Source organism: Arvicanthis niloticus, chromosome 30 (assembly GCF_011762505.2).
Source record: "Arvicanthis niloticus isolate mArvNil1 chromosome 30, mArvNil1.pat.X, whole genome shotgun sequence".
In the NCBI taxonomy this organism is placed as follows: domain Eukaryota; kingdom Metazoa; phylum Chordata; class Mammalia; order Rodentia; family Muridae; genus Arvicanthis; species Arvicanthis niloticus.
The window spans coordinates 15,823,048-15,849,974 of record NC_133438.1 but is presented as its reverse complement, the minus strand read 5'-3'; the positions used below and the strand labels follow the sequence as shown (position 1 = coordinate 15,849,974).

At 38.2% G+C, this 26,927-nt stretch overlaps 1 protein-coding gene across 11 annotated transcripts in view; it reads left to right on the top strand.

Annotated features, from left to right (window-relative positions):
* Window positions 1-26,927, top strand: part of Ptprk (protein tyrosine phosphatase receptor type K) — a 501,415-nt gene that overhangs the window by 257,139 nt on the left and 217,349 nt on the right. For all 11 annotated transcript variants that reach the window (XM_076927962.1, XM_076927965.1, XM_076927961.1 and 8 more), the window contains exons 4-6: window positions 3,593-3,674; window positions 5,426-5,541; window positions 24,756-24,930. In XM_076927962.1, the coding sequence (XP_076784077.1) occupies window positions 3,593-3,674; window positions 5,426-5,541; window positions 24,756-24,930 (373 nt within the window). The remainder of the gene's footprint in view (window positions 1-3,592; window positions 3,675-5,425; window positions 5,542-24,755; window positions 24,931-26,927) is intronic.

The window sequence follows — 26,927 nt, the reverse complement described above, 5'->3', positions numbered from 1 at the left end:
TACCCTTTTCCCCTCTTTGATAAAGAGCCAATCATTTTGCCTTCTTTTGAATCCAGGCCTAAATTTATTGTCCTGAATAAACCTCAATTTAATTGAACAAGTAAGTTTTCCTCAAGGGTGTAGTAATCTTGTTTAAAGTCACATTTACAGGGAACGAGGGAAGTTAGAGAATTAAGAAGTTAACATGTCGAGAAGTTTAACTCCTTGAGTTTGTTCTGACAAAAGCAAACTGAAATGCTACAATGATTAGCTGTTTAGGGACACATGCTTTATTCATTAAAATACGTTTTAAGAAGCCAGTATTCTTATGTTTTCTTTGAATACTTACTTTCCTTGGAACATTATTCAAGCAAATGAAACTTGTTCTCCCAGGATCTGATTTCACAGCCATTGCATATAGATACTACAATAATAGTCACCCGCTGGCACGCTCCATACACCACTGCTTAAACTCGATCATAAAGGAGATCTTATATGCCTATAATGTGCATATTGTGGGTCTGGATGTCTCTGATCTCTGCGACCGTCTGAAGAGTTGGACACTAGGAAAGCTTGAGGTCTAGCATGGGCTTTCCATGATGACACGGTGGTCCTGTGTCTCAGTGCCTCAGTGAAACATTAACTCTTTACATTCTGGTCTCTATTTCTCACCAAACCCTGCTCATGGCTCAAACCAATGGGCTTGTGACGACATTAACACTACATACATTTGCTTGAAGGAAGAATCGCTTGCCTGTGAGGACACCTTCCCACCTCCACTCCTGATTCTGTATTCCTGGATTAACTGTCTTTCTCTCCTGAAGCTATTTTTTCTCCTCTAAGACCACATTGTCTTTCAGTTTCACTTCATTCCAGTAAATTCTGTAGTCACAAAGGACACAGTGGAAATAGAAGAGAGACCAGGAGAGTTTATAGCCAGTGTGGATGAAATAAAAAAGACATATCCCCACTTATTTTTCCCCATTTTTACTGACGTTTGGCAGATGTAGGAATATGGCTAAAGAATGGGGTTTCATGGTAAGACCTCTGTCATTCTGCCCCGTAACATCTCATCACTGTGCTAACTGAAATGGCAATGGCTTTAAACTAGATTTTCAAAGGAAACTAAAGCCTAAATTCTATTTAAATGAAATCCCCTGGTCTGTTGGCCCCTTCCCATCAGAAAGTGATTTGAAGAACTTAATGGAAGACCCCTACTGGCTGCAGGGCCAGGTGCAGTATGCCTTCCTCATTCTCTGCCTGTTCTGAACTCTTTTTAAAAATGAAGTTGTGGAAAATTATATAGCTACCTCATGTGATTGCATGAGTTGTAATTTTTGATTGCTGATTCTTGAGATCTTAATATAATCCCAACCTTTCCTGTTTTTCTTTCTTGTTGTAAACCCTCCCAAACACCCATCCTTCCTCTCTTTATAAGTCATGGTCCCTTTTATCTTTAATTGTTTCTATGCAGATATATGATTATGTATACGCATATATTCCTAAATAAAACATACCCAGTCTTCATAATGCTACTTATATGAAAGTTCAGGGCTATTTGGTATTGGATAACTTATTTGCATACTCATCCCTGGTTAAGACTATTTATTATCCTCTCTCGGCATTACTTACTTACCTATAGTTCTTTGTATCAAGTTGATATAATGTGTGTGTATGTATGTATGTATGTATGTACCTACCTATGTATCATGTATGAATGTATGTGCATACATTCTATCTATCTATCTATCTATCTATCTATCTATCTATCTATCTATCTATCTCTATCTATCTGTGTCTATCTATCTATCTATCTATCTATCTATCTATCTATCTATCTATCTATCTTACAGTCTGCACGCCTACTTAGCTACCCACCTGCCTATCACACGAAAGCGAGCATGACACGTATGGTAGTTTAGGTCACTGCCTTTTATAAAGTTGACATTTAATCATTACTATCACAGGTCTCATTAAAGACACTTTTTTTTCCTTCCCTACAGTAAGATCTGGCCACAGTTACCAAAGAGCTACCAACGCCCAAACCAACAGCGTTTTCTAAATGCCACTTTTGCTGGAGTTTGTTCTATACCAGAAGTTATTTCCTTCAGTCTTTTCTTTTAAAATCCAACCTCCCAAATTTGCAGTTCGGTATTTAGCTTTTATACAACCTCTTCATGATCCATGGTTTGCACGGTCTCCCATCAGCTTACAGTATTAGAGACAGAGTCCAATCCCCAAGTTGACAACTATTCCCACGATGAGGGAGGAACCGTAGCTGGAGACCAGCAGATGATATTGGAAATCCTCAGGGCTCTCAAGTTTGTGTCTATTAGACGCACAGATTACCACTGTGTTCTGGTTATTGTAACTCAGCTGATTTACCAATCAGTGTTTTGCCAGTGCAGACATGGCTGAGTTTCCTGGGTTCTCTTTTCCCCTAGACATCAGGCCTTGGTCCTGTGCTGTTGGATTTCTCACTGGCTCCTTTATCAGCCTTGACTCCCATGCCAGTGCTTTCTTCTACCCACTTCCCTTCTCTTCTCTTCCCTTCTCTCAGTCTGCCATCTTGCCATCATGTTAGCTCTTACACACATTTTTTTTTCCAGTTCAGTTCCTTTCTCTTTTGACTCACCCGGTCTTCCTCAGAGCCGTCCAGTTATAGCTAAGCACTCTCCCCTGAAGATGTCACAGGGAAATCAAATTTGACATGGTTAAGATGTATTTGGGAGTGACCTTATTCTTCAAGTTTGCATATCGTCCTTTATTCCTGTTCTGATTTGGTTTCCATCCTTCAGCTGGTAGCCTGTGCTAAAAACCATTGGCTTCAACTGTGGTTCTCCACACCCACTGAATCAGCATCTCTGTCTTGTCTGTTTCAACATAATTATTATCTTCTCCCCTTGGTTATCATTTAAATTCTGTTATACCTACTAGAAACTGCCTGTCTGCTCCTTTTGGATTGTCTCCCACCTAATAACCAATTTTTTCCAGTAGCCTCATTTTATATTACATTGTTACTTTAAACATAAACTCCCATTGCATTTCCTAAAGTGTCTTTCAGAATAATTCACAAATAATCTATTTAATTCCCTGAATAAAGGAGTCAGAGAGAACATTGAATTGCTGAATGCTAAATTTGTTTTTCCTTGGAAAATTGGTGTACCACACATTATTTTAAAAGAAACGACTGAGTACAGTTTTGTTAAATATAATTTGTGTGTGTGTGTGTGTGTGTGTGTGTGTTGACTAAAGCAACAAAACCCTACAATGAGCCTCTATATCTTTTTTTTTTTTTCTGAGTACTGATAATTTGAGACTTTTGACAGGTTAGTTTCCTGAGCTAAGTGGTAAATTATCATGAAATCTTGCAATACTTGATAGTACGTGCCAAAGCATATTGGAACTGTGTGAACTCAGTAGTTTACTTACTATGCAAGCTCTACTATGGTTATATGCAGATGGCTTAAGAAATTAAAGTCTATATGAGATATAGCTAAAAGTTCCTAGGTGAAAAAAAATTGAATTTTCTTTTAGGGCATTATAACTGTGTTCTACTGTGGGCATACTTTAAAAGTGACTGTTGTAAATGTTTTCCATTTCTTCCTGACAGGTAATATTTGAAGCTGAAGTCTCAGGAGGGAGAAGTGGTTATATTGCCATTGATGATATCCAAGTTCTGAGTTATCCTTGCGGTAGGTTTTGATTAAGAGTTGTATTTTTCTGTGTCCTTTTAACACATGTCCCAGACTGGCAGAGGCGGTTGGTTGTTTATTGCCTGGCCATTGTTGCCCATGTTGTTGTTACTCTCAGCCTTTCTTGAAAAGAACTCCAAAACGTTTAGTAGAATTTTCAAATCAAGAATTTTCCAGACTTCCAACTACACGTATGATAGATGATATTCTTTCATTTGCTTTTGGTTAGTGTCAACTTAGTGCACACTTAATTCCACTCAGAAGTTTTGAGCTGTTGCGGTATCTTCAATTTACTCAACTCATTTCCAACTGAGGTTGACTTTATTATCATTCATAAATCTCTGAGTTAATCGGCATTAAATCAATAATATCTCAACAAATCTGGCTTTATTGACACCATTTTGTCAGGTCCTTATTCGAGCACTCTTTGTTTAATCACATCCTCCCAAACAACTATTGCAGTTATTCAGTAGGGCCAGGCAGAATTTACAGATAGCAGTTTAGACTTTCTTCATGATATGATTTCCCAGCAGAAAAATGTGATAGGTTCTGTGTAAGAGGACGTTGTGTTCTATATACTCTTCCATGGGGAGTCATTTCTAATGCATAGAGAAAAGGATTCATGAGGTCAGCATGCCAGGGGCAAGCCTTGTGCCTCAACTGAGTGATTATATCATGTCAATAGTGAACCCATGGGCTGGCTCCTTTCTGGATAATCGGGTGTAGACTGGGGCTTGTAGATTTGCATTTTTGCTCAGTTATATATGCTGCTAAAGAAAGTTGTGTCAGGCAAAGATCAAATTATTTATCCTGTATGTTATATGCTCAGAAGGGTAACAACCCAGTCCTGCTCCAAGTTCAATTTAGTTTAGTAAGCTTGCTTACTTCATAGTGCAACTGAACTTGATTTCTGTCTGCCTTTCCTGTCTCCACCTTAACTGTCAGATAACAAAGAAAGGATTTGTGAGTAAAGAAACTGATAATCACAAACTGGGTAGAACAGTAGCAGTTGCAGGGTTTTTTATTCTTCATATTTACTGAGGCTTAACTTGACCTGTGCATATTTTTCTTCAATGGTAAACACTAAGGCTTCAGATTTAAACAGAAATTTGTACCAAGTACCAATTTGACAGTCAAATCACCCATGTGGAACTACATGACTACAGACATCACTTTTTTTTACTTTTGATAGTTCTTTGAGTAACTTTCCCATGGCTATAAGAAAATAGGAAGAGGAGACTCCGTGTATTTAATAAACAAATTCTGATGCAGAACTATTGAAGTTTGAAAAACTGAAAGAACGCTCAGCTTGTGGCTAACTAATTAAGTGGCCACACAGCTGTCAGAGTGTTCGATGTCTTTATGTGCATCCACTCTGTTTCCCATTAGGCTCTGATATGTACCTGTTTCATCGCATAGGCTTACTTTGACATAACTGTTATTACTATGCATTAATCTATGGTTCAGCAGCTATTAGAATATGCTTGCTCATACTTCACATTCACTCTGCATCAATCCATCTCTAAAAAGAGGAGTTACTATGTCTGAGACATATTAAGAAAAAAAAACTGAGGGTAAGAGAAGGAACATTGTGGTCTAGAGGAAAGGAACTTCAAGATTATTAGTTCATGAATATTAGTGTGGGTCGATGGTAGGCATGTTCAGAATAATGTTCTTTGGCGACATGCATCGTGGTATATCTTCTCTTGTGAACAAAACATGCATTCCTCTCCTCCCCCTTTTTTAAACAGATAAATCTCCTCATTTCCTCCGCCTGGGTGATGTGGAGGTCAACGCAGGGCAGAATGCTACATTTCAGTGCATCGCCACAGGGAGAGATGCTGTGCATAACAAGTTATGGTTGCAGGTAAGACCTGTTAGCTGCTGAGCTAAAGGGCTCACTTGGTTTAAAAAACACTGTACTGTCTGTGGTTGTGACTCCTCTCTCCTCCTGTTTCAGTCCCATGCTTGTGGACAGGCTATTTGCATGAGTTTGTTTGGCTGGCTGGAGATTCTTAGCATACCATTCACTTTTAAATAATCCAACTAAAAATTCAATTCGGGGAACTAATTGATACAGGTGTTGGTGTCCAGCAACACTCACTGATTCTACAGTAGTAGACAGAAACTCTAAAGAAAATTCTCTGGATACTTTGACAAAGCAGTAAAAATGAGGTTGTTTTTTTTTTTTTTTTTTTTTTTTTTTTTTTTTTTTTAATAAATATTTTGAAAAGTGAACTTCTAAGAACATAATATTTATGTGGGAAGTGCCAGACATTCTTAGGATAAGAAACCACCATGGGTGTCTCCAGAGACTGCCTCTGGAAACAAAGAAAATGATGAAAAGTTTTTTTGTTTGTTTGGTTTTTTTTTTTTTTTTTTTTTGTCTTTTTTTTCCTTTTCTTTTTCTTTCTCTTTTTTAGATGTTTGTGTATAAGAGTTGCTTGCTTGTAGATCTGACATTTGATGATCTTCCTTGTCCATGTGAAATCATTAATAAATCTCTATTGAATTGATTGTGATTGACATAGATGTTGGTGAAATGTACATGTCACAAAGCTTCAAATGAACTAGAGAAAAATCTGTAGAGTTTAGAATTGTGTTCCCTTCAGAGAAAGTATTAAAGGTATTGCTGTTACTAGTGGGTGTTGGGAGGAGAGGCACGGTGGGAAGTGTGTGCCAAGGGCATCCCTAAAACCAGAAGGCCGGAGCCAGGAAAGCTATCTGTTTAGCTGACTGTTCACAGGCAGTTGTAATAATGGCTTTATCATATAGACTTCCAGTTTTACTCTGTGTGTGCGAAGTTAGCACATGTGTGTTTATGTAGGTAATGTGTAGATGCCATGAGAGGTGGCCACTGGGTATCTTTCATTCTCTCACTGAGCCTGGGGCTTTCACAGTATGCTGGACTGACTTCCTTGTGAGCTCGAGGTGTTGCCTGCCATTTCCTCTTCAGTGCTGCCACAGTAACCTGTCTATTAGTGTTTCTTAGGCCTGTGAGCCAAGTGTTTTACCCACTTCTGACCAGTTGATAGTCTGTTTCTTTTTTTTCTGCATCACAGTATGAAAAATAATTGGATTTTTTTTTTAAGAATTTTAAATACCTGAGAATCCCAGTAGATTTTTAAAAGACAAGCCATTAAAGCTTAAGTTAGTTTTTTGAACATGGACATCATGATTTATTTTTGCCACATCCTTCAGAGTAGCAGAGTTAGTTCTAGGGTGCTTATTAGCTTCCCTGTATTTAGAGACGATGATGCTGTCATTAAAAGAAAATATGACATAATGTCTCTAATCATTGTCACAGGTATTACAGGTACCACCTGGTTCCTGTGTCAGTCCAATGAGATGGGACCAGAGATTTGCGTCAGATCCCTTCAATCCACTTTTCACTACTTTTGTAATGTATTTGATTTGTAGTTATTATAATACTTTCTCTTTGGTCCAAATTTGTAAAGGAAAAAAAAAAGGCTTCTTTTTTTTTTTTTCTCTCCTCATGTTAATTTTCTCTATCTACAGTTATTGGGAGTTAGAATATTTGTCCCAGGGAGCATATTGTATAATATACAATCTGTTCAATGCTGAACCCATTTTCTCATACTTCAGTCTGTGAGTGGTTTAAAAATTATTTCAGTCTTACTTTCTTGTCATTTTTTACACCCCTCCCCCATGGAAACATTGGTTGATATTTGGTCTTAGCTGTGAGACCGATGACCCGTTCTTAAGGAAGCAGAAATGGCTCCGCAACCAGTCACTGGTTTTATGCTCCAGGATTTAATGTGACATTGAAATAAAAAGGGTTCTGTATCCAAAGACACCAGCTGGCTTGTGGCAACAAAGCCGTTGTGGACCATGCTAGTCTGAGTAGGCTACAGAGAAAACACTACTCATTTTTCTTGTATTCTTCTCTGTGGATCGGCTCATTTTATTATGGTCTTTTGAAAATTTCCTTCTGCCATTTTCTGAGCAGTGATGGCAGACAATTTTCTCTGAAAGTTTTACTCTGTTTACTTGTTCCCTTCCTTGGAGTCTTTATATTGGCCACAAAAGGCGATTTTGTGTTTGTTCCCAACATCGATATGGTTGTTGCATGACTCTTCAGCCTGCACATTGCATGGTCTCCAGCCTGAACATTGCATGGCTCTCCATCTCTGCACAAGTTTACCTTTCTATTTTTTTCTATAATGCCCCATAAATGTCCTTAATATTTTTTCTCAAAATTTTTTCTTTACCCTCAAAAAGATACTCAAATATACAATTTACATAGTCTATTGATGGTTTCATAATAACCATTTTTAATTTAAAAAAATTATGCGTGTGTTTTGCCTTTGTCATTTTTTGAGACAGGTCTCATGACATTGCCCTGCCTTTCCCAAAACTCAGTGTGTAGATCAGGCTACCCTTGAACTCACTGAAATTTGCCTGCCTGGGCTTCATCAGCACTGGGATTAAAGGCCTACAAGGCTTGTTTTGCTTTTTTGTTGCCTGTGGATCACGTGCATACTTGATTCTCCAAGACACCAGAAGAGGGGTTCTCTGGGATTGGAGTTAACAGGTTAATGTCCACTGTTATGTGTGTGCTGGATATTAAACCCAGGTTCTCAGGAGGAGCAGTAAGTGTTCTTAACCATTGAGCAATCTGTACAGTCCCTGAAATAAAACGTTTTCCTAGCAGTGATACATAGCAATTATATGAGTCAACCAAAAATCGATTACTAATTCAAGAACTATGCATCTTTTGCCAAAAGTAGTAAAAATACATGTAAACAGGAATAATTGTGACTCCACAGTAGACGCATCTACTCAGTCATTGAAACAGATGGTAAATTACTTTTATTTCCTATAGAGAATAACATGTGAGGATTCAGGATACTCAATTCTGACTGCATTTCTACCCCCTTGGAATCTAGCTAATTGTGATGGGCTTAGATTTCATTGGCTTCTCTGGGCCGTTATTCCTTATCTAGAAAAGAAGATGTTTGGTGGAAACTAAAATCCCTTCCGTCTATAAAAATGTTAAATTAGGGCTTTATATTATTTGTGAGGGTCTGAAACATGGCCTTAATAATCTCTTTTGTTTGATGGAATAATGTAAAAATTTTATGCTATTAGTTTTACATGAAAAGAAATCGTCTCTTAAATTAACTTTCATTGTGAAAACAAGCGCTGAAAATGTCTGCCCGCAGCCCCAAGAAGGAACGTACTTGAATCAGCTCAGTTAAAAGTTACACATTCTCTCACGGAAGAAGTGGAATAACAAAGAGGGTAGCTGTGCCCTAGCATGGGGCAGGCATAATAGTAAGTGAGAGGCGTCCGCCTAGGTCCTCCACACAGTCATTTTGTAGTGTTTCAATAGGCAGAATGGCTTGGTATGGGCTAAAGTAACAAAAGCTACAATGGCTTCCAGCACTCAATTCTGAAAGCAAAGTGACCAGCCCCGCCCCTCGCCAAAAGGTATTTTTCTGATCCCTCATCATAGCTGGTCTTTCCTGAGTTCCAGTGTACAAGTGCACTGAAACATGAGTTGTTCCTCTGCTTGTCATCTGGAGGTTGTGCTGCTCATTCCTGAGACTTTTTATGATCTCAGTGGGATGGCTGTTAGGTGAATTGAGAGGTGATGGGGAATGTAGGATGTTCAGAGATACTAACCTAACCTAGGCCACCTTGCAGCTCTGTTCATGGTGGTTTAGAAAGTTAGTTAGTAAGGATCTATGGGGTTATTTGACTGATGTCTGAAGATGGTTCTGCACTCTAAATATATAGAAAACTATAAAAATGTGCAGCTCAAACTGACCTCCTTGTCCACAGTGAATAAACCCACTGTCTATAATGCAGTGTGTAAGAACACTTTTAGAAATGGCTGACAGTCAACAGAATAGAAGCATAGTGAAATTATGAGCCTTTCTGGGAGACAGTTTTTAAAATACATATTATCATATGTATAAATATATTTTAAGATATTGTAAAGGAGACGGAGGATAATGCCTGTTATCCTATATAGTACAATATCCTATATCCAATAAATTACTATAATAGGATATAAATTACTATATCGTATATAGTGCAAGGCACTATCCTCTCCTTTCACAAAGCCCAGTGAACTCACATGTACTCTAGGCTTACATGCTAAACACTTTGGGCAAATTATTGACATTAACTTTTTATACATGTTTTTCCTTTCCTAACACTCTTTAAAGCTTTTAGTTGTATTTCTAAGGAACGTTAATTCTAGAAAATTGGTAGTTCATAATAAAAGGCTTATGATGATCAGGTTACAAGAATTAAAAACACCAGTAGAATTTTACATATAGACTGAAATAATTTTTGAATACTTGCCTATATTTGTGAGGCAAGATAGGGAATGTTCATGTAGGAAACTAATATGAGGTACCTCTCTTACAAATTGATGTTGTTCATGTTTCTTTTTTGTGCTATCTTTATTTTCAAATAAATATCAATAGCAGTTACAGTGATTGAGAGAAATGTAGTTAGGACATGGGCTTCTAGAGCTTGGTTGGGAGAGTGGGTGCCCATGGAAACAAAACTGAGTCTCAGTATTCAGTAAGCAAAAGCAAAAGGAGTAGCAGGTTCACGACAATCTAGGTTACGATCTACTCAGGTTTGAGGCTAGCCTGGCATATGTGTCACTTAACTCCAAAAGGGGAAAAAGAATTTAAAAGCCACCAACCAACATGCTGCCACAGCATCATCTTAACCTATTGACTCAAGAGATATTAAGGCATTTCTTAATTAAGATATTAAGAACATCTATAACATGTTTATTCATCAGAAAGACTAAAACTAATTCAGTACATATGATCACCTTTGCAAGAACTTTTAGAACACAGAAAAATGAGGAATTAAAAGAATGGCCTTTTCACGATTTTTTTCACATTTGCCTATTTTATGTACATGAGTATTTTGCCTGTATGTAGTTATATGTACACCATGTTTATGCTTGCTGTCCATGGAGGTCAGAAGAGGGCTTTGGGTCCCTTGGAACTGCAGTAACAGTTGTGAGCCACATTCTTGGTGCTAGGAACTGAATTCAGGTACCTTATAAGAGCAACAGTTGCCCTTAAATGTTGAGCCATTTCTCCAGGCCAAAATCCTGGTTTTATATAGGAAATGTGGACTGGACTTGGACTGAGGAACTTTCCGTGGTACCGTAGACATCACAGAACTTCGATAGAACATTGGGTCACTGGGTGTGCTCCTGTAATCCAAGAGTTAACACCCGCTCAATTCTACATTTTAACTAAATAAATAAGAATGGCAAATATTGAACATATCACAGTTACTTTTCTAGTGTCCCACTTACTGACTGAACTAATCATTACATGGATGGCAGTGTCCCAATCTTTGTAAATCCTGTCGTCTAAAATGATTTGGTTATGTTCCAAGGTAATTTGTAACCATTAATCTCACTAGAATATAAAAGAAGGTTGTCCTTGCTGTTCTGAGGATACCTTATAATTTAAGTATAGAGGAAAGTTGAAATGGGTCATCCTGTCATGAATAAATGGCAGTTCTTTCATGAAGGTCCAGTATAAGTGGACAGCTACATGGCAAATCAAATAGAGCCCATTGCTGGAACATCTGTCAGACCATATGCTCTGGCTTCAGGTTCTGTGTAAAACCTAAAATGCTAATGACTCCATCCATCATCTCAGAGCTTGGCAGGCATGCATCATTGAACTGGGCAGAGAAATTCGGCAGTGGATTTATTGAACGGAGTGCGATTTGTGGGTAGGTTTGGTGGCACCATTTGTTTTGGTGAGTTGAAATAAGGCTGTGTAGTGTGTTACTGGTAATCGTATGCAGACTGTAGTCAGAGCCATGACAATTGGGCCAATCTGTCAGTAATCGCTGCAGGCACTGGCCTGGTGCCCCTTGGGTGGGCATGCCAAAACCAGTGAGTCAGCTACCACATTGCCCTTGGTGAGGCACATTGCTGCTAATGTAGTGTGATACAGTGAGTTTCTCAGCCAAACGATATGTCATTTCCTTATGGAGCAACAGATAATTTAGGGACTGGCTTGAGAGTAGTAATTGGAGAGTGAAATTAGTAAAATGAGATGCAAATTGCTTTGAAAAACAATCAGAGAGAGAGAGGCTGACCTCTTCAGGTCCCAGCTGTTGCCAGCTGTGTGTCAATAAACATGGTGGCTCTGAGACTTCTGGTCATGCGGTGTTTAAAATGGTTGCTCAGTTGCCACAACTGCCTCCCTCTACCGCACGCGGACAACCACATGTAAGTGAAAATATGAAACATGAGCTTTAGGAAATTGAGGAGTCTAAGTGAAAAATCTTCACCTGAGCCACTGCACCCCTGCCCCATCCAAATGCCTATTTTCCAAAGCACCCACACCACAGCATCATTGAAGGCTCCTCTCCACCACCGAACTGCTCCCTCTCCTGGGAAGCAGTTGGAATTTGTAGCATACCCCATTTCTAAGGATTTTACTGTTCATGATAGATACTATTTCATTTAGAGAAAATATCTTGAAATTTTCCATTTATTATAATGAGAAAAGGAAAGCTTTCTGAAGAAATTAATCTACATGGTGATAAGATAGTTTATATTGCAAAATTTATCCAGAAGTAACTTGAAGGGTATTTTTCAATGTTAACCTGATTAGATATGTTAATTCCTGGTCTGCTCACATTGATTGTATAAAAAGTTGGAAAGAGAGAAATGCCATATATTGAAGACATTATGGAAGTCGGAAGCTTTAAACTTCTGACATTTGCAGATAATTGACTTTGTAAAACTCTTCAGTGCATCTGAAATACTTCAATAACAAAGATAACATGTGGTTATCAAGACAGGAAGTAGATGCATAAAACTGATGTCAGGATGGTTAAAAGGATGTCTAGGCTGATTCTGTCTCCTAGCTATTTTCAGTAAAGAATCAATGAAAATGTATGTGCATGCGTCTCTACAGAAGGATGGAGAGTCCTTTGGGTATGTGTCCAGGAGCAGCATAGCTACATCACATGGTCATTTTGTTTTTAGTGCCTATACCAGTTTATACTCCCACTGGTTACGGTGGCTAATTGTTCTCTTTCCCAACATTCTCACCAGTAGTTATTATCATTTGTCTTCTTGGTGATACCTGTTCTGGAAGTTTGTGGAAGATGCAGTGAGACAGGTATACTCTCAGCTTTTAGAGGTTAGTACAAGCAGGGTATAATTTGTTCTTTACATATCCCTGAAGTACAAGTAGTCTGGCCATAAGTTCTAAAGCTGTGTGTTCAATCATATGAACTGATTTGAATTCTGAACCCTGTAACTGTGGGCTGCTGAGACCTGAACAAGCTACTGGAAAGTGGGATCCAGAGCCTAGGGACCCCGGCATGTTCCAGGATGTTCATGATGGAGAACACTCACAGCTAAGACTGAATTTGTACCTAGGGCCTTTTTAACCTCAAGGGATGATTGAGACAGGGATCTCGGAGTCCCCAATCATTCCAGAGAGGAAACAAAACAACAGAGACTAGGCTATTTGGTGAGATCATTAGAGAAACCTTGGCTCAGAGCTGGAAGTCAGCACACACAGAATGAATGCACAGAGGGAAGACCTGCGGGCAGTGGCCGCGGCTGCAGGGTTAGAAGACACAACACATACGTTCAGTTGAATGAAGTGGGGCAGCCATGTAAGAAGGATCTCATTGAGGGCTCACTGTGAGAGAAGGTGCTAAATAAGATGAATGGCACGATAAAGACAGGAGCATGGGCAGAGCTGGAAGTAGCTACAGCTGCTGTTGGCAGTACTGCCATCAGGCAATAAAGGACTCAGATTGGGCAGTGCAGTCAAACTGGAAAGTCTGCGGGAGGCACCGATTAAAGAAGATGAATGGTTTTGGATCCAGTGGGTAGGAGTTAACAGATTTTGAGGAAATGCGAGTGCTGTATAGTATAATTCTTCAAGCCTCAAGGTCTTTTATACTTATTCTGTTTCTCATTTTCTGGCTTGAACTAGCTGGTCACTGGAAACATTGACGACTTTCATTCTTTTTCTACCTTCAGAATTGCGTACAAATGATCTTAAACAAGAGTGAAGGGTGAGGCATGCTAATGGATCTTGGCTCCTACACCACAGTCAAGTTTGTTAGCACAGTTAAAACCTTGTGTGATCCTCATATTGTCCATGTGAAAGAATTTTTTAGAAAACTCCTGGTGCTTCTCACCTTCTAGATGCTTCTGAATCACTGGTCTCGAACAGGAGGAATAAGAATGGTTCACATCTTATCTTTCACAGTATCCTTCTTGTTGCCTATTGCTGACCTAAATAAATAGGCGAAATTTTGCCTACTATTTAATTCGAATTGTCTTCTGTGGACTTTCTCATTAAACAACAGTGATTCTTCTAGGCATCTCTGGCTTTACACTGAATTCTGTTCCACCCAAGAGGAATTGTACTTCCCAGTAGCTATCACCTAATAGAGCCTATTATTTTCTTTTGGGTCACTTGATTATTAGACATCTCACATTGCATCCTCCCTTCATGTCTTTGTGTAAAGCACCTTGTGTGTAACATTTGAGATAAAGTCACTGTCAATCATGGTTTAAGAAGTATGTCTTTGATATTTTAGCATCTTTAGATGTGTGTATGTGCTGAGAGCATTGGGAAAATTCATTGTATGTAAATTTTAATGATATTACTCTTTTTGCATTTGATGATTTCTTTATGAAGGTCAGTTCAGTGCATTTAAAAAAAATAGTTATACAACCTAGGTGAAATGTCTACGATTAACCAGGCATTATAAATGAGTCAAGTGTGGTATATGTTTTACTTCCTTATTTCCTCAAAGATTTCTTCCTATCAAAGTCTGTAAATAATTATTGCTCTTTGCGTGATGGTGAAAGCAGCACTCGTTCTATGGGTATAGAGTGCCCTTTCAGAAGTTTTTTTTTTTGTTTTTTTTGTTTTTTTTTTTTTTTGGTCAGCCATGTCACAACTTTCCCAAGAAGCCACTGTGTTACGTATCATATCAGACTTTGACAAAACTTTCCCTTGGGAAATTTTGATATGCCCTTATTTTATTTTTTGGACCCTGTTTTGTTGTTGTTGTTGTTGTTGGTGGTGGTGGTGGCGGCGATGGTGGTGGTGGTGGTGTTTTTGTGCTTAAAAATTGCTTATTTTCAGAGACAGGTGGATTTCTGAGTTCGAGGCCAGCCTGGTCTACAGAGTGAGTTCCAGGACAGCCAGGACACAGAGAAACCCTGTCTCGAAAAACAAAACAAAACAAACAAAAACAAACAAACAAACAAACAAATGCTTATTTTCAACATTAGCATTCAAAGTAATATATTTTGTCGTGCTATTTTCAAACATAATTTATCTTTGTTGTTTCTCCTGATCTGAAAAGGTCAATAAGTAGATCTAATATTTATGACATCATTTTATAATATAATAAAATGTACATAGTGAAAGCCACTCTAATTAAATGCTATGACTGAATTTGTGGTGGGGGTGGGGGGAAGGAAAAAAGTGAGAGAGAGAGAGAGAGAGAGAGAGAGAGAGAGAGAGAGAGAGAGAGAGAGAGAGAGAGAGAGAATGATTAAGTGTGTACTTGTGCAGTCTAGGGCAGACTTCTATGACCCAGCCACGTCTCCAGCCATCACTGTCATGATATTGAAATATGTCCCTGCTCACTGTAGTGTGGTTTTTAGTGATTAAAACCAAATAAGCTCTTTAATCCTTAGGTCTCTCTCTTTGCTTTCATTTTCTCCCTGTTTACCTATTGGGTATTCTTAGACCTTCTATAGTCTACTTTCTTAGTCTTTGTTTTGCCAGTCGTTTGACTTCAGGTCAACATGGTTCCATTTTTTTCTGTATTTTCACAGAATTTGCAGCCAGGTCTGGGATCAAATTGGATCCTTTGATCATAGTGTAAGTGGTGCCTGGTGTGATAGCAAAAGGTCCAAATGGTCCCATCATTCCTTATCTTAGCACTATTGGTCCTCAAGGCCCTTAATTCTTCTAGTTGAAAATCATGACTTTTTTTAAACAACATTTTTCATTTTATTTCTTTTCTGTTTATTTTGTGATTTGCTCATTTTTAAAAGGCACATTTAAAGTAATATAGTTCATTAACGTTATTTTTATACATAATTGTTTTGGATTCTCCATCTTCTTCTCTGTTCCTTTGACCTTCTTTCTTCCTTTCCATCCTTCTCTGCTTTTATGTAGGATACATTCTAAGACATGCCAGTTACACACCGTGCCATGGTTAATCTCCATTTCAACTTGATCAGATCTGGAGGTACCCAGGAGATGCCCCTGAAATCCTCGCTTCATTTGTTAGTTCTCAATATAGCAAGCTGATGCTTTGTTGTCACTCAAAGAGGAATGCTTCAGTTTCTTTCAGTATTGTTATGAACACCTAAATTTAAAAATGGTGGGAAGCTGTTTGTGAAGGTGCATGTGAACTCTACTGTCCTCCAGCCTAAACGTGTTATTAAAAATGCCCCTTTGGTGGTTAAGACAAAAGACAGTGGCCTTAGTCTCCTGATCTCCTGACCTCCACCTCGAACTATAGTGCTACAGGTGTGCACCATCATGCCCAACATTTGCCATTCTGGATATTCTGTGTTTTCAATGACACTAAGGGATTATAAACATTTCAAAAGTACTTGTTTTAATGACATATTGCTTATTTACTTTCACTATGGCTTGATATAGAGATATCAGATATAGTGTACACACAACCTCAGCCATATTTTAGTCTTAATTCCAAGCATATCAGTTCTTAAGACACACACATACACACACACACGTGTGTGTGTGTGTATGTGTATATATATGTATATATACATATGTATATACACACATATATGTATATACATACATGTGTGTATGTGTGTGTGTTAACATAGAACAGTTCTTAACATATAGTTCATAGGTATTATGCTTGTAGTAATTTTGCATGTCTGTAAGCTCACATTCTCCTTAATATTTCAAATAATTGTAGGTATATATTGTTCACGGTATTAATTATGTTGATATTGTTCATGGCTTTCCAGAACTCTATCACCTATAAATGAGACGATATCATATTCTGAACTAATTGTCATCTCCTTTTCCCCTCTTGTTTCCAGCTCATCTATGAATAATCATTTGATGCTTCATAAAAGTGGAATCAAACCACTTTTCGTCTCAAGAGTGGTTTATTTCATTTAACATACTCTCCTTCAGGCCCATACCAGTTCTAGATTTTTAATAAGATTTCCTCTTTTATTATTGCAATAATATTCTATTGTATGCATATAACATATTTTATATGTGCACTATTTATTATGCATTTAAAATATATAAATCAATTACATTTTACTATAATACTTGTGCACATTAATAGGGACTTTTTAAACTAGGTTTACTATTTCTGTAATGAAACACCATGGTCAAAAGCAATTTTGGGAGGAAAGAATTTATTTGGCTTATGCTTCCATATCATTGTTCCTTTCGGGGAAGGAACCTGGAGGCAGGAACCAATGTAGAAACTGCTGCTTGTTGGCCTGTTCTCTGTGGCTTGCTCAGGCTTCTTTCTTATAGACCACTTGCCCAGGGATGGCACCACATACAATGGCAGGAAACTCCTCATCAATTACAAGTTAAGAAAATGGCCTACAGGTTTGCCTGCAGCCTGGCCTTTGGAAGCATTTTTTCGATTGAGGCTCTATCCTTTCAAATGTCTCAAGTTTGTGCAAAGGTGACATAAAACCAGCTAGCACAGGGACTACGTGATTTTGTTTTTATAGTGTATATTACAAGAAGTCTTGATTATCTGAAAATTTCCTATGTAGCTCAGGCTAGTCTTAAACATGTATTCTTCATGCTTCTGTTTTTTCCCTGGTAGGATTATAGGCATGCCCTACCACATGTGTATTAAAAGAAGCATTTCTATCTACCCAAACATTGCATCATTTCTTTATGGTAACAAGGTTGTCACCTGTCTTAGTTAGGGTTATCTAGAGGTACAGAACTTATGGTACTTAGGGTTATCTAGAGGTATAGAACCCCCCTCTATCTATCTATCTATCTATCTATCTATCTATCTATCTATCTATCTGTCTACATAATCTATCTCCCTGGGCAAGTGGCCTATTAGAAAGAAGCCTGAGCAAGCCATAGAGAACAGACCAATAAGCATCAGTTTCTACATTGGTTCCTGCCTCCAGGTTCCTTCCCTGAAAGGAACAATGATATATACATATATATATATATATATATATGGAATTTGTTGGAATGACTTACAGTCTGTAGTTCAACTAACCCAACAATGGACAATGGGCAGCTGTGAATGGGAAATTCACGAATCTAGTAGTTTTTCAGTTCCATGAGGCTAGTTGTTTAAGCTGGTCTTCTGTAGATGTAGGTTTCAACACCTGTGCTGGCAAGTAAATGCAAGCACTCAGAGACGAGTAAATCTTTCTTCTGACGTTCTTATGTAGGCTTCTAGCAGAAGGTGTGGCTTAGACTAAAGGTATATATCACCACTCCTGGATTTAAAACTTTCTTTGTCCCAGTCTGATCTTGAATTCACAAATCTGCTTGACTCAGTCTCCTAGAATTAACAGTTTGTACTACCTTGTCTGGGCCTAAGATTTTCGTGACCACTATGCCTCAATATCTGCATGTCAAGATCCAGGTCAGACACCTATCTTCCAGCCTCAAAACCTGGATCACAGATGTGCCCTCAAGTCCTAGATTGTAGTTAATTCAAGATGTAAGATGTAAGTTGACAACCAGGAATAGCCATCACAGTGTCCTGACCTCCAGGATGCATTCTCATTGTCTGTAATCACCCTAGAGCAGCATGGTGATCAATGCTTAGCAGCACACAATGAATCATTGGGCCGGAGCTTTTGTACACTGCGAAATAATGCAATACCAGACTTACTCTGGTCTGATCATGATACATTTGTCTCATGTGTATGGCTGTTTTTCTTGTGTCTATGTCTGTGCACCACATGCAGGCCTGATAGCCACTAAAACCAAGTGTGGGACTTCAGGTGATCCATGTGGGTGCTGGGCATCAAACCTGAATTCTCGGGAAGAGCTTCTGAGCCATCCCACACCCCCAGGTTGTTATCATTAAAATTACAGTGTGTATATGTGTCCTAGTGTGTTCAAGTCAGAGGACACTTTTGGGAGTTAGTTCTCTCCTTCTATCATGCTGGTGAGAGATTGACTTATATCAAGCTTGGTGACAAATGGCATCCTTCTGAGCCTTCTCGCTGCCTTTAGGTTGGTCATTTTTGCATAAGCTAGGCTTTCTTGAAATCTGGAATGAATGAGTATTCAGAAAATCCTTTCAGAAATCCGTGCACATCTCTGTTCCTTTCTCTTGAGTTATTAATAAATGATCATTTGCATTCTCGGGGTTTATTGTCATTGACTCTTGAATCTGGATTGGTTACTATTGTTGTTCTTATTGATTTTTATAGTTGTCGTTTGTTTGCTTGTTTCATAAAAAAGATTCAGAATTGTCGGAGAACTATTCACTATCTTTTAAGGCACCCCTCCTTCCAACCTGATATCGTTGATATACTCAGCTTCCCCTTTACTACAAATTACATAGTTTTATAATGGTAAAGTCATATGACTCCCTCACCCTTTTCTAGTGTAATATTTGTGGATACCACCATCTCTAACAACGATAGTCTGCATAGCCCCATTGCTGCGCCAGGTTCTATATTATCATTTTGTTCCTTTTAATGACAATTCAATGAAGAACAGTTTCCCAAACACCCAGAACCATTATGGAAGCATATGCTTAGAAGTCTATGTTTGAGAATCCCTTTTGGTGTTAAACTGCTTATTGTTTTCAGTAATTGGGATTTAGTCAACTTGAGCAGAGTTACTAGGACAGAGAGTCTATAGCTTAAAGGGCAGCCTGATACCCCTGTGCAAGGGAGGGGTTTGTTCTGGTTCAGAAAAGCCTCCAGTCTCCTCGTCAGGCCTTTTGCTTGTGTATATCTCTCAGTTGATACTTTTCAATGCTATGGGTTACAGAAATAGAAGAAAGAAAGCAAAGCCAGTACAACAGTGGGTTATCTTTTTTTTTTTTTTTTTTTTTGAACAACATGGTGATCAATGTTTAGCAGCAAACAATGAATCATTGGCCGGAGCTCTAATAAACCGAGAAATAGTAGCTCTGGGGTCATCGACCTTGTTTTGAGATTTAGTCCTTCTACTTATAGGCTGTACAGCTCATTTCTGATACTTCTGGCTCCTGATTTTATGGTATAAATGGATGCTATTATGATAGTAGGTTTCTATGAAAGAAAATAACAGAACCAAAGTAGTAGATAGTGTAGTACCAGCTATTTGATGCTTAACTATTTAATTACTATTAAAAACCAACTAATATCCTGCTTCAAAAAATTATAATTATATTATTTAAAAAGATATTCTGTTATACTAATGAATTACATATTATGAGTTCTTTAAAATATATACATTTTATGCATACATATATGTTGATGCAATAATAAAAGCAAATACAAAATAAGTCCCATCTCCCTCACGATATTCCATACTTGATGGCTGCAATCTGTTCCCATCCTCTGTCTTGTGGTATATGGGAAATGAGAAAAGTTTGTTGGTAGTGAAATATAGATGTCTGTAAAACGTGAAGCTCTCCTATATTAGACAGTGTTCTGTCACTGTGCAGAGAAGTCATGACCACAGCAACACTTATAATATAAAGCATTACACTGGGGCTGGCTTATAGTTTCTGAGTTTTAGTCCATTTTGATTATGATGATGTGCATTGGGCCATGCAGTGATAAATGCTCCTGGTGAAGAGCTGAGAATTCCACATCGGAATAGAGAAGCAGCAGGGAGAAATTGCCACTGGGGCTGGCTTGGGCGGGTTTTTTTTTTGTTGTTGTTATTATTTTTTTTGCAAGCAATCAGACTTTTAATATGCTTATTAGAAACAGAATACAGTTGTAGTTGCCAGCATACAATGTTGTTTACAAGCTATGCAGGGTACATAAGACTAGCTAAGAGTAATTGCACAGCTAAGCTTCGATATGTTCTCCTGACTTCTAGGGAACGCAGGAATACACAGACTACCTGAATACTCCACTGCCCTAAAGGAGTGCATTGTTTCTCAGGAGCTGAAAGTCATAGTGCCCCAGCAGCCAGGATTTTAACCTGAAAAACCTATGACGAGTGCCTGTCAAGGCAGCTAGACCAGGCCAAGTCTATGGTTCTCTGCATCCGTGTAGCCCAAGCTGACCTCCAATACACTATGTACCCAAGGGCAACCTTAAATTTCTGACCCTCTTGTTTCCACCTCCAGAGTGCTGGGATTACAGACATGAACCCTCATGCCTGCTTTTATGTGGAGCTGGGGATGGAACCAGGGCCTTCTGTGTGCTAAGCAAGCATCCTATTAACTGAGCCCCCACCCCAGCCCTTGAGAAGTACCAAGAAATGCTGCTTTGGTGGCAGGAGCTTGGGCTACCACAATAAGGGATAAGGAAGGCATAACAGGGATGACCAGATCTTTTTTTTATTATTATTATTTACATTTCAGATCTGGCTTGGGTTTTCATATCCCAAATTCTACACCTAGCAACACACTTTCTTCAACAAAACCACATCTTCCATTTTTTCCCAAGAAATTCCCCACCCCGATGACTAAACATTTAAATACATGAGCCTATGGGGACCCTTTTTACTCAAACCACCACATTTCTATCTTCAGGACTATGAGTAGAAAAAAGATCAAATGTATTAAGTCATTAAAGATTCCAATCACCAAAATCAGTTAACATGCTCTAATAAAATTCTTGTGAATATTTGCAACAGCCTTTATGACATTTCCCACAGGGATATCCGTCAAAAGTCCAGAGAGCAGGATTGAGGTGAGAAACAGAGGCAGAAAGAACTAAAGCAGACCTTGTTCAAGTAATAAGATAAATGAGAAGAACGTGAGGTTTCACTGGCAGCAGATGCCTCAGGAAGAAAGGAATGCAGGAACATAGGAGGTGGCGGTCCATGCCTTTAGTCTGCGCACTCAGGAGGCAGAGTTCGAGGCCAGCCTGGTCTACAGAGCTAGTTCCAGGACAGTCAGGGTTACACAGTGAAACATTGTCTCAAAACACCACCACCAACAAAATGCATGAACAGTTGTGATTCATGAGGAGCATATCATTGTGCTAGGTTCTGGACTTGTATGATACTGAAGAATGAACTGTGTGAGGCATTAGAACTTGAAGGTAACTGGGAAGTCTCACAGGGCTTTTAGGGTAATTGACTCTTGAGAGGTTCCTCAGTGCTGTGAATTTTGCTGAGTGAGAGAGTGCAAGAGAAATCTGCAAGTTACTTGCCTGAACCTTGAGCCATGAGATTAGGAATTGATGGAGACATCCCATTCAGGACTGAGTGTTCCAAGATCTTTTACTGTTTGCACACTGTCCAGCCCTGGGTCTCTATGTTACTTCCCATCTCCTATAGAGGGAAGTTTCTCTGATGATGCCTGAGTAAGGCACTGATCTAGGGCATGGCAGAACGATGTCAGTAGTCATTATATTGTTCTGCTTTTTTAACAGAATAATAGTATTTGCATTCCTCCTAAATCCATGACCTATCAAGTGTTAGGTTCTTGGCCACCTAAGCCGTGTTGTTGGTTACTCCCACAATAGTTGTGCCACCATTGCACTATTGTATCATTCAGACATGTCACCATCATAGATCCAAGGGTTTGTAGCTGGGTTGGTGTTTAACTGTCTCCTCTGGTAGTGTGCAGAGTCCCTGCCAGTACCATGACCAATAGTTAGTATGTATGAATGCTCTAGTTAGGTATAGGCTTGATTTCTCCATGTTTACTGATAAATGTAGGCACTGCCTTTAGCTATAGGCTCTTTATATCAGAGTGTGGAGAGCAACCAATTGCTTTGACAATAGCCTGAGTCCTTCCTGGTTTCTATGGGCCCCCTTCTGGCCAACCACTCAATTAGATGTAACCGAGGCACTGAAGGTTTGGCTTGGTGGTAAGAGTGTTGGTGCTGGTCTCTCTGTTATTTAGTGATTCCATTTAGATTTCTCTCATATCATGTAGGTTTCTTGACCAGGAGTTTTTGGTACCTAATTCATGGATCAGTGGGTCAGGAGAGAATTAACAAATCAAATTAACAAATCAGGAATGAAAAAAAGTAAAAACCTAAGTGATGCATCAGTGTAAGCCTATTCTTCTGATCACAGATAATTGTGTTCTATAAGAGTGATGTGTATAGCTTCAGGTTTTGAGAAGTGGGATTCAAGAAACAGTGTAGTTTAGGACTTAGGAAATTATCAGGCTATGGTTTTGACCCCCCCTTTCCGTCCTGCTCAAGGAAACCAGATGAAAAAATTAAAAAGCAATATAATGTCTCTTGTAATATATAGAAGTTCACAAAATATTTCAAAATGGTCATTAATGTTTGCACATTCTAATTTAATCAAAGTAAATATGTGGCATTTATGTAGTTTATCGTCTAATAAATAAACAAGAAGATGAATAGTGGGAAATGTACAAACCTCAACAATTCCACTTCTAGATTTCTACTAGTGAATCATTCACCTATGTGTGATTAAGAAAATATATGGAAATATTGACATTGGCATAATCTGTAACAACCAATACAAAAAGATCTAAAACCTTTCAGAGATTTTTCTTATTCTATACTTGTAAAGTAGCAGTTAAGAAAGTTAAGTAGGTACAGAACTGAGCTGGTACAAAACAAAACAAAAGGGCTACTGGAGAAATAGAAACAGTCTGTCTATCTTCTGACCCTCCTACAGGGTTTAGAGGTATGTGTGCACCTCTATGCCTGGTTTATGTTGTGCAGGGATCAATCCCAGGCCTTGTAAGTCTACGAGAGTACCCTACCCACTAAGCCGTATTCCCAACTCCATTTTCTATTTCTCTTAATAGTAATCATTTTTATAAAATTCTCCTAGCATAAAAAGTCATTAGCAGTTTCATTATCTATATACTGTCCTTTGGAATAAAACTCCATACAGTTGCAATACAGTATCCATGGATACTTAGAACTGCACCAATAAGAAAGGAGCCCGAGCTTCTACCTGTGCCTTTCTCATGGTTAGAGAATGTTGTTGACATTTGTTTGTCTTTGACATATAGAATTTTTAAAATTTGTACTGATAGCTACAAATTTTTCTTAGATACATGCTTTTTATCTTTTTATAGCCTGTCTAGTCTTTGCCTGAGTTTTTCTAATCAATGTTCTTATTGAACTATAAAATATATTTTACATATTCTAGTTGTTTATCTTTTGGTGGTTATATTTTGTTGACAAATATCTCATCACAGTCTATGTTGCCCCCACTTTATTTATGATGTCTTTCAACATATAGATGTTGTAAATTTTATTATAATTGAAAGTTACCATCCTCTCCTTTCCAGTTGATGCTTACTGGTTTTGTATCAGATATCGTGATACCATAAATACATTTCCTACTTTTTCATTTTCAAAGTTGACAAGCAGCTTTGAATGTTTAAGCTGTTTTTTTTTTTTTTTATTACTTCTTTAAAAAACATAAATTGGGTGTCATTAATCCCGAAGAGATGGTAATTTACCAAGAGCACAGATTTAGAGTTGTGTCTCAATCATCAATCAGGATTTTATTGTCATTCCATGGCAAGATCATGCTATATATTTGTTATAAGGATGCATATGGCATAGTGTTCATCTCCTTGGGGAATGACTATCACATAGGGTGTACTAAAAAGCTTGGTAGCACCACAGGCAAGACCATCTTCTTTGTACATAAAGGATCATTGTTCATTTTCTAATGAGCCATAGACTCGTGTGTGTGTGTGTGTGTGTGTGTAACAATTTTACATTGTTTTTTACCTTACATCTTTTAAAATATTTTGATATTATTTCCTTTCCCTGATTTCATGACAAAGGTAAAAATTTGTGGGACTACACAGGCATCTTTCGTATAGTTTAGCAAGCAGAATAATTCATCACAGATATTGCTTGCTGATATACTTTAGATTTATAGCACGGTGAACAACCTGTTTCTAAAGATTGGTTTCTGTTTGCAGAGACGCAATGGAGAAGACATACCCGTAGCCCAGACTAAGAACATCAATCACAGAAGATTTGCTGCCTCTTTCAGATTGCAAGAAGTGACAAAAACTGACCAAGATTTGTACCGCTGTGTTACTCAGTCAGAACGAGGTTCTGGGGTTTCCAATTTTGCTCAACTTATTGTGAGAGGTAACACCTTTTGCTCCATGAAATTGCATGCCTTTCTCCGGACTAAGTCTGTAGACACAGTGATTGGTTTTTAAGCCACAGTAGTCTTCACTGCAGGTCACTTTTACGTATCATGATCAAACTTCTGACAATGTCATGTAAAGTGGACACTAGTTTTAAATTTTGTCAGTTAGTTTTCCAACCAGTGTCTTATCGAATGATATTGTATTTTGCCATAGTTATTGAGGTGAAATGTACAGTATTTTCTTCCATGTCTCCTTATAGTTGTCATCTAACATAAGACCTGATTCCTCCAATTAATGCAATTCTGTAGATACTAATGTATAGCCTTATTCCAAGAAATGTTTTGACAACAAGGTTACAGTAAATGTTCCATTTCACATAGACTTGAAAACATTATCAATATTAACCATATGCCCTAAATGTTCACTAATTCTGGTCCTTTGTCAAATCTTAGGAAGATAGAATGAGTTTTCCCTAATATTCTTACAAGCTAAAGTTATTAGATATTATGAGAGTTTATCATATTAGGTGTATCTGTTGTGAATGTGGGGAAAATATAGGCAAGGTCAGAGTATATATTATGTTTATTAAAAATTTACAAGTTCTTATTTTATCTCAGCCAGTGTTTTAGGTTGCAGGAATATAGAGAGAATACAGGGATTCTTTCACTGTGGACCTTAACAGTGGCTACCTTAGGAGACTTATATCAACATATACAGCATTGTGGTATACAGTTGGTCTTTTAGTGAAAGTGGTTTTATAGTGTCTTTTTGGAGATGACAATTAAACTGAAATGGAGAGAGAGAAAGAATGAATTTGAATTTTATGAAAATTTAGAAGCAAAGTAGCTTCATTGAATCAGATATCAGACAGTCAATGCTGACACATATGAAAATAACAAGAAGTTGTGTAAACCTTGGCATGGAGACATTTGGCCAATATAATGGAAATTGGGCTCTGAGATTGTAGCAGGGGAGCCATCTGTGAAGGAGTCTTCTCTGAGTGAAGGAAATGCAGGATGAGAGAAAAATTCTAAGTACTATATGGAGTCAGAATACACGTCCACATTCCTCTCTCTTCATGATGACTTCATTCTTTCCTGTTTTCAGGTTTCTCTGGCATTCATATTGTTAACTAACCTCTTCATTTTCTATATACTTCAGAAAGATCTAATACTTCATTAAAAATAAAACACTATCTCATATCACCTGTGCAAAGTTCATAAACTTATAGACCCCATTATTATTATTATTATTATTATTATTGTTGTTGTTGTTGTTGTTGTTGCTGCTGTTTTTTCGAGACAGGGTTTCTCTGTATAGCCCTGGCTGTCTTGGAACTCACTCTGTAGACCAGGCTGGCCTCGAACTCAGAAACCTGCCTGCCTCTGCCTTCCAAGTGCTGGGATTAAAGGCATGTACCACTACTGCCTGGCTATAGACCCCATTATTAAGGAGCAAGAAAATATGATACTATATTACATCCTGCCTCTGAGAGAGAATATGCTATCCGTTCCCATTGATGAGTGCTTCCTCATTTTTGTTGACCACCTTTCAGCCCCTCGCTGGTCTAATTCTTCAATCTATGTTGAGACCAATGCCGTCTCTTTCATTTGAGTCTAACTCTGAAGGCACAGTTGTGCTTGGGCATTCGTTGGGTATTTCACATGCTGTATTTGCAGGAACATATGTCTGTTATTGACGTACCTTCTCTGCATCTTCAAAGTCGAGCTTGCAATATGCGTGCTCTCTCTCTCTCTCTCTCTCTCTCTCTCTCTCTCTCTCTCTCTCTCTCTTCTTAAGAAGGGACTCATACTAGATATACCTGATGTTTGTATAAGGCAGGTGATAGAGTCATGTCCTATATACAAAGAATCCATACCTTTTAATGGAAACTTTTGCCTACTTATTTAAAACTATTAGTTGGTTGTGATTCCATTTTCCCTACTGGTAGTATTCCTTTTTTCCATTTGTTCGCTTTTTTGGCAGTGCTAG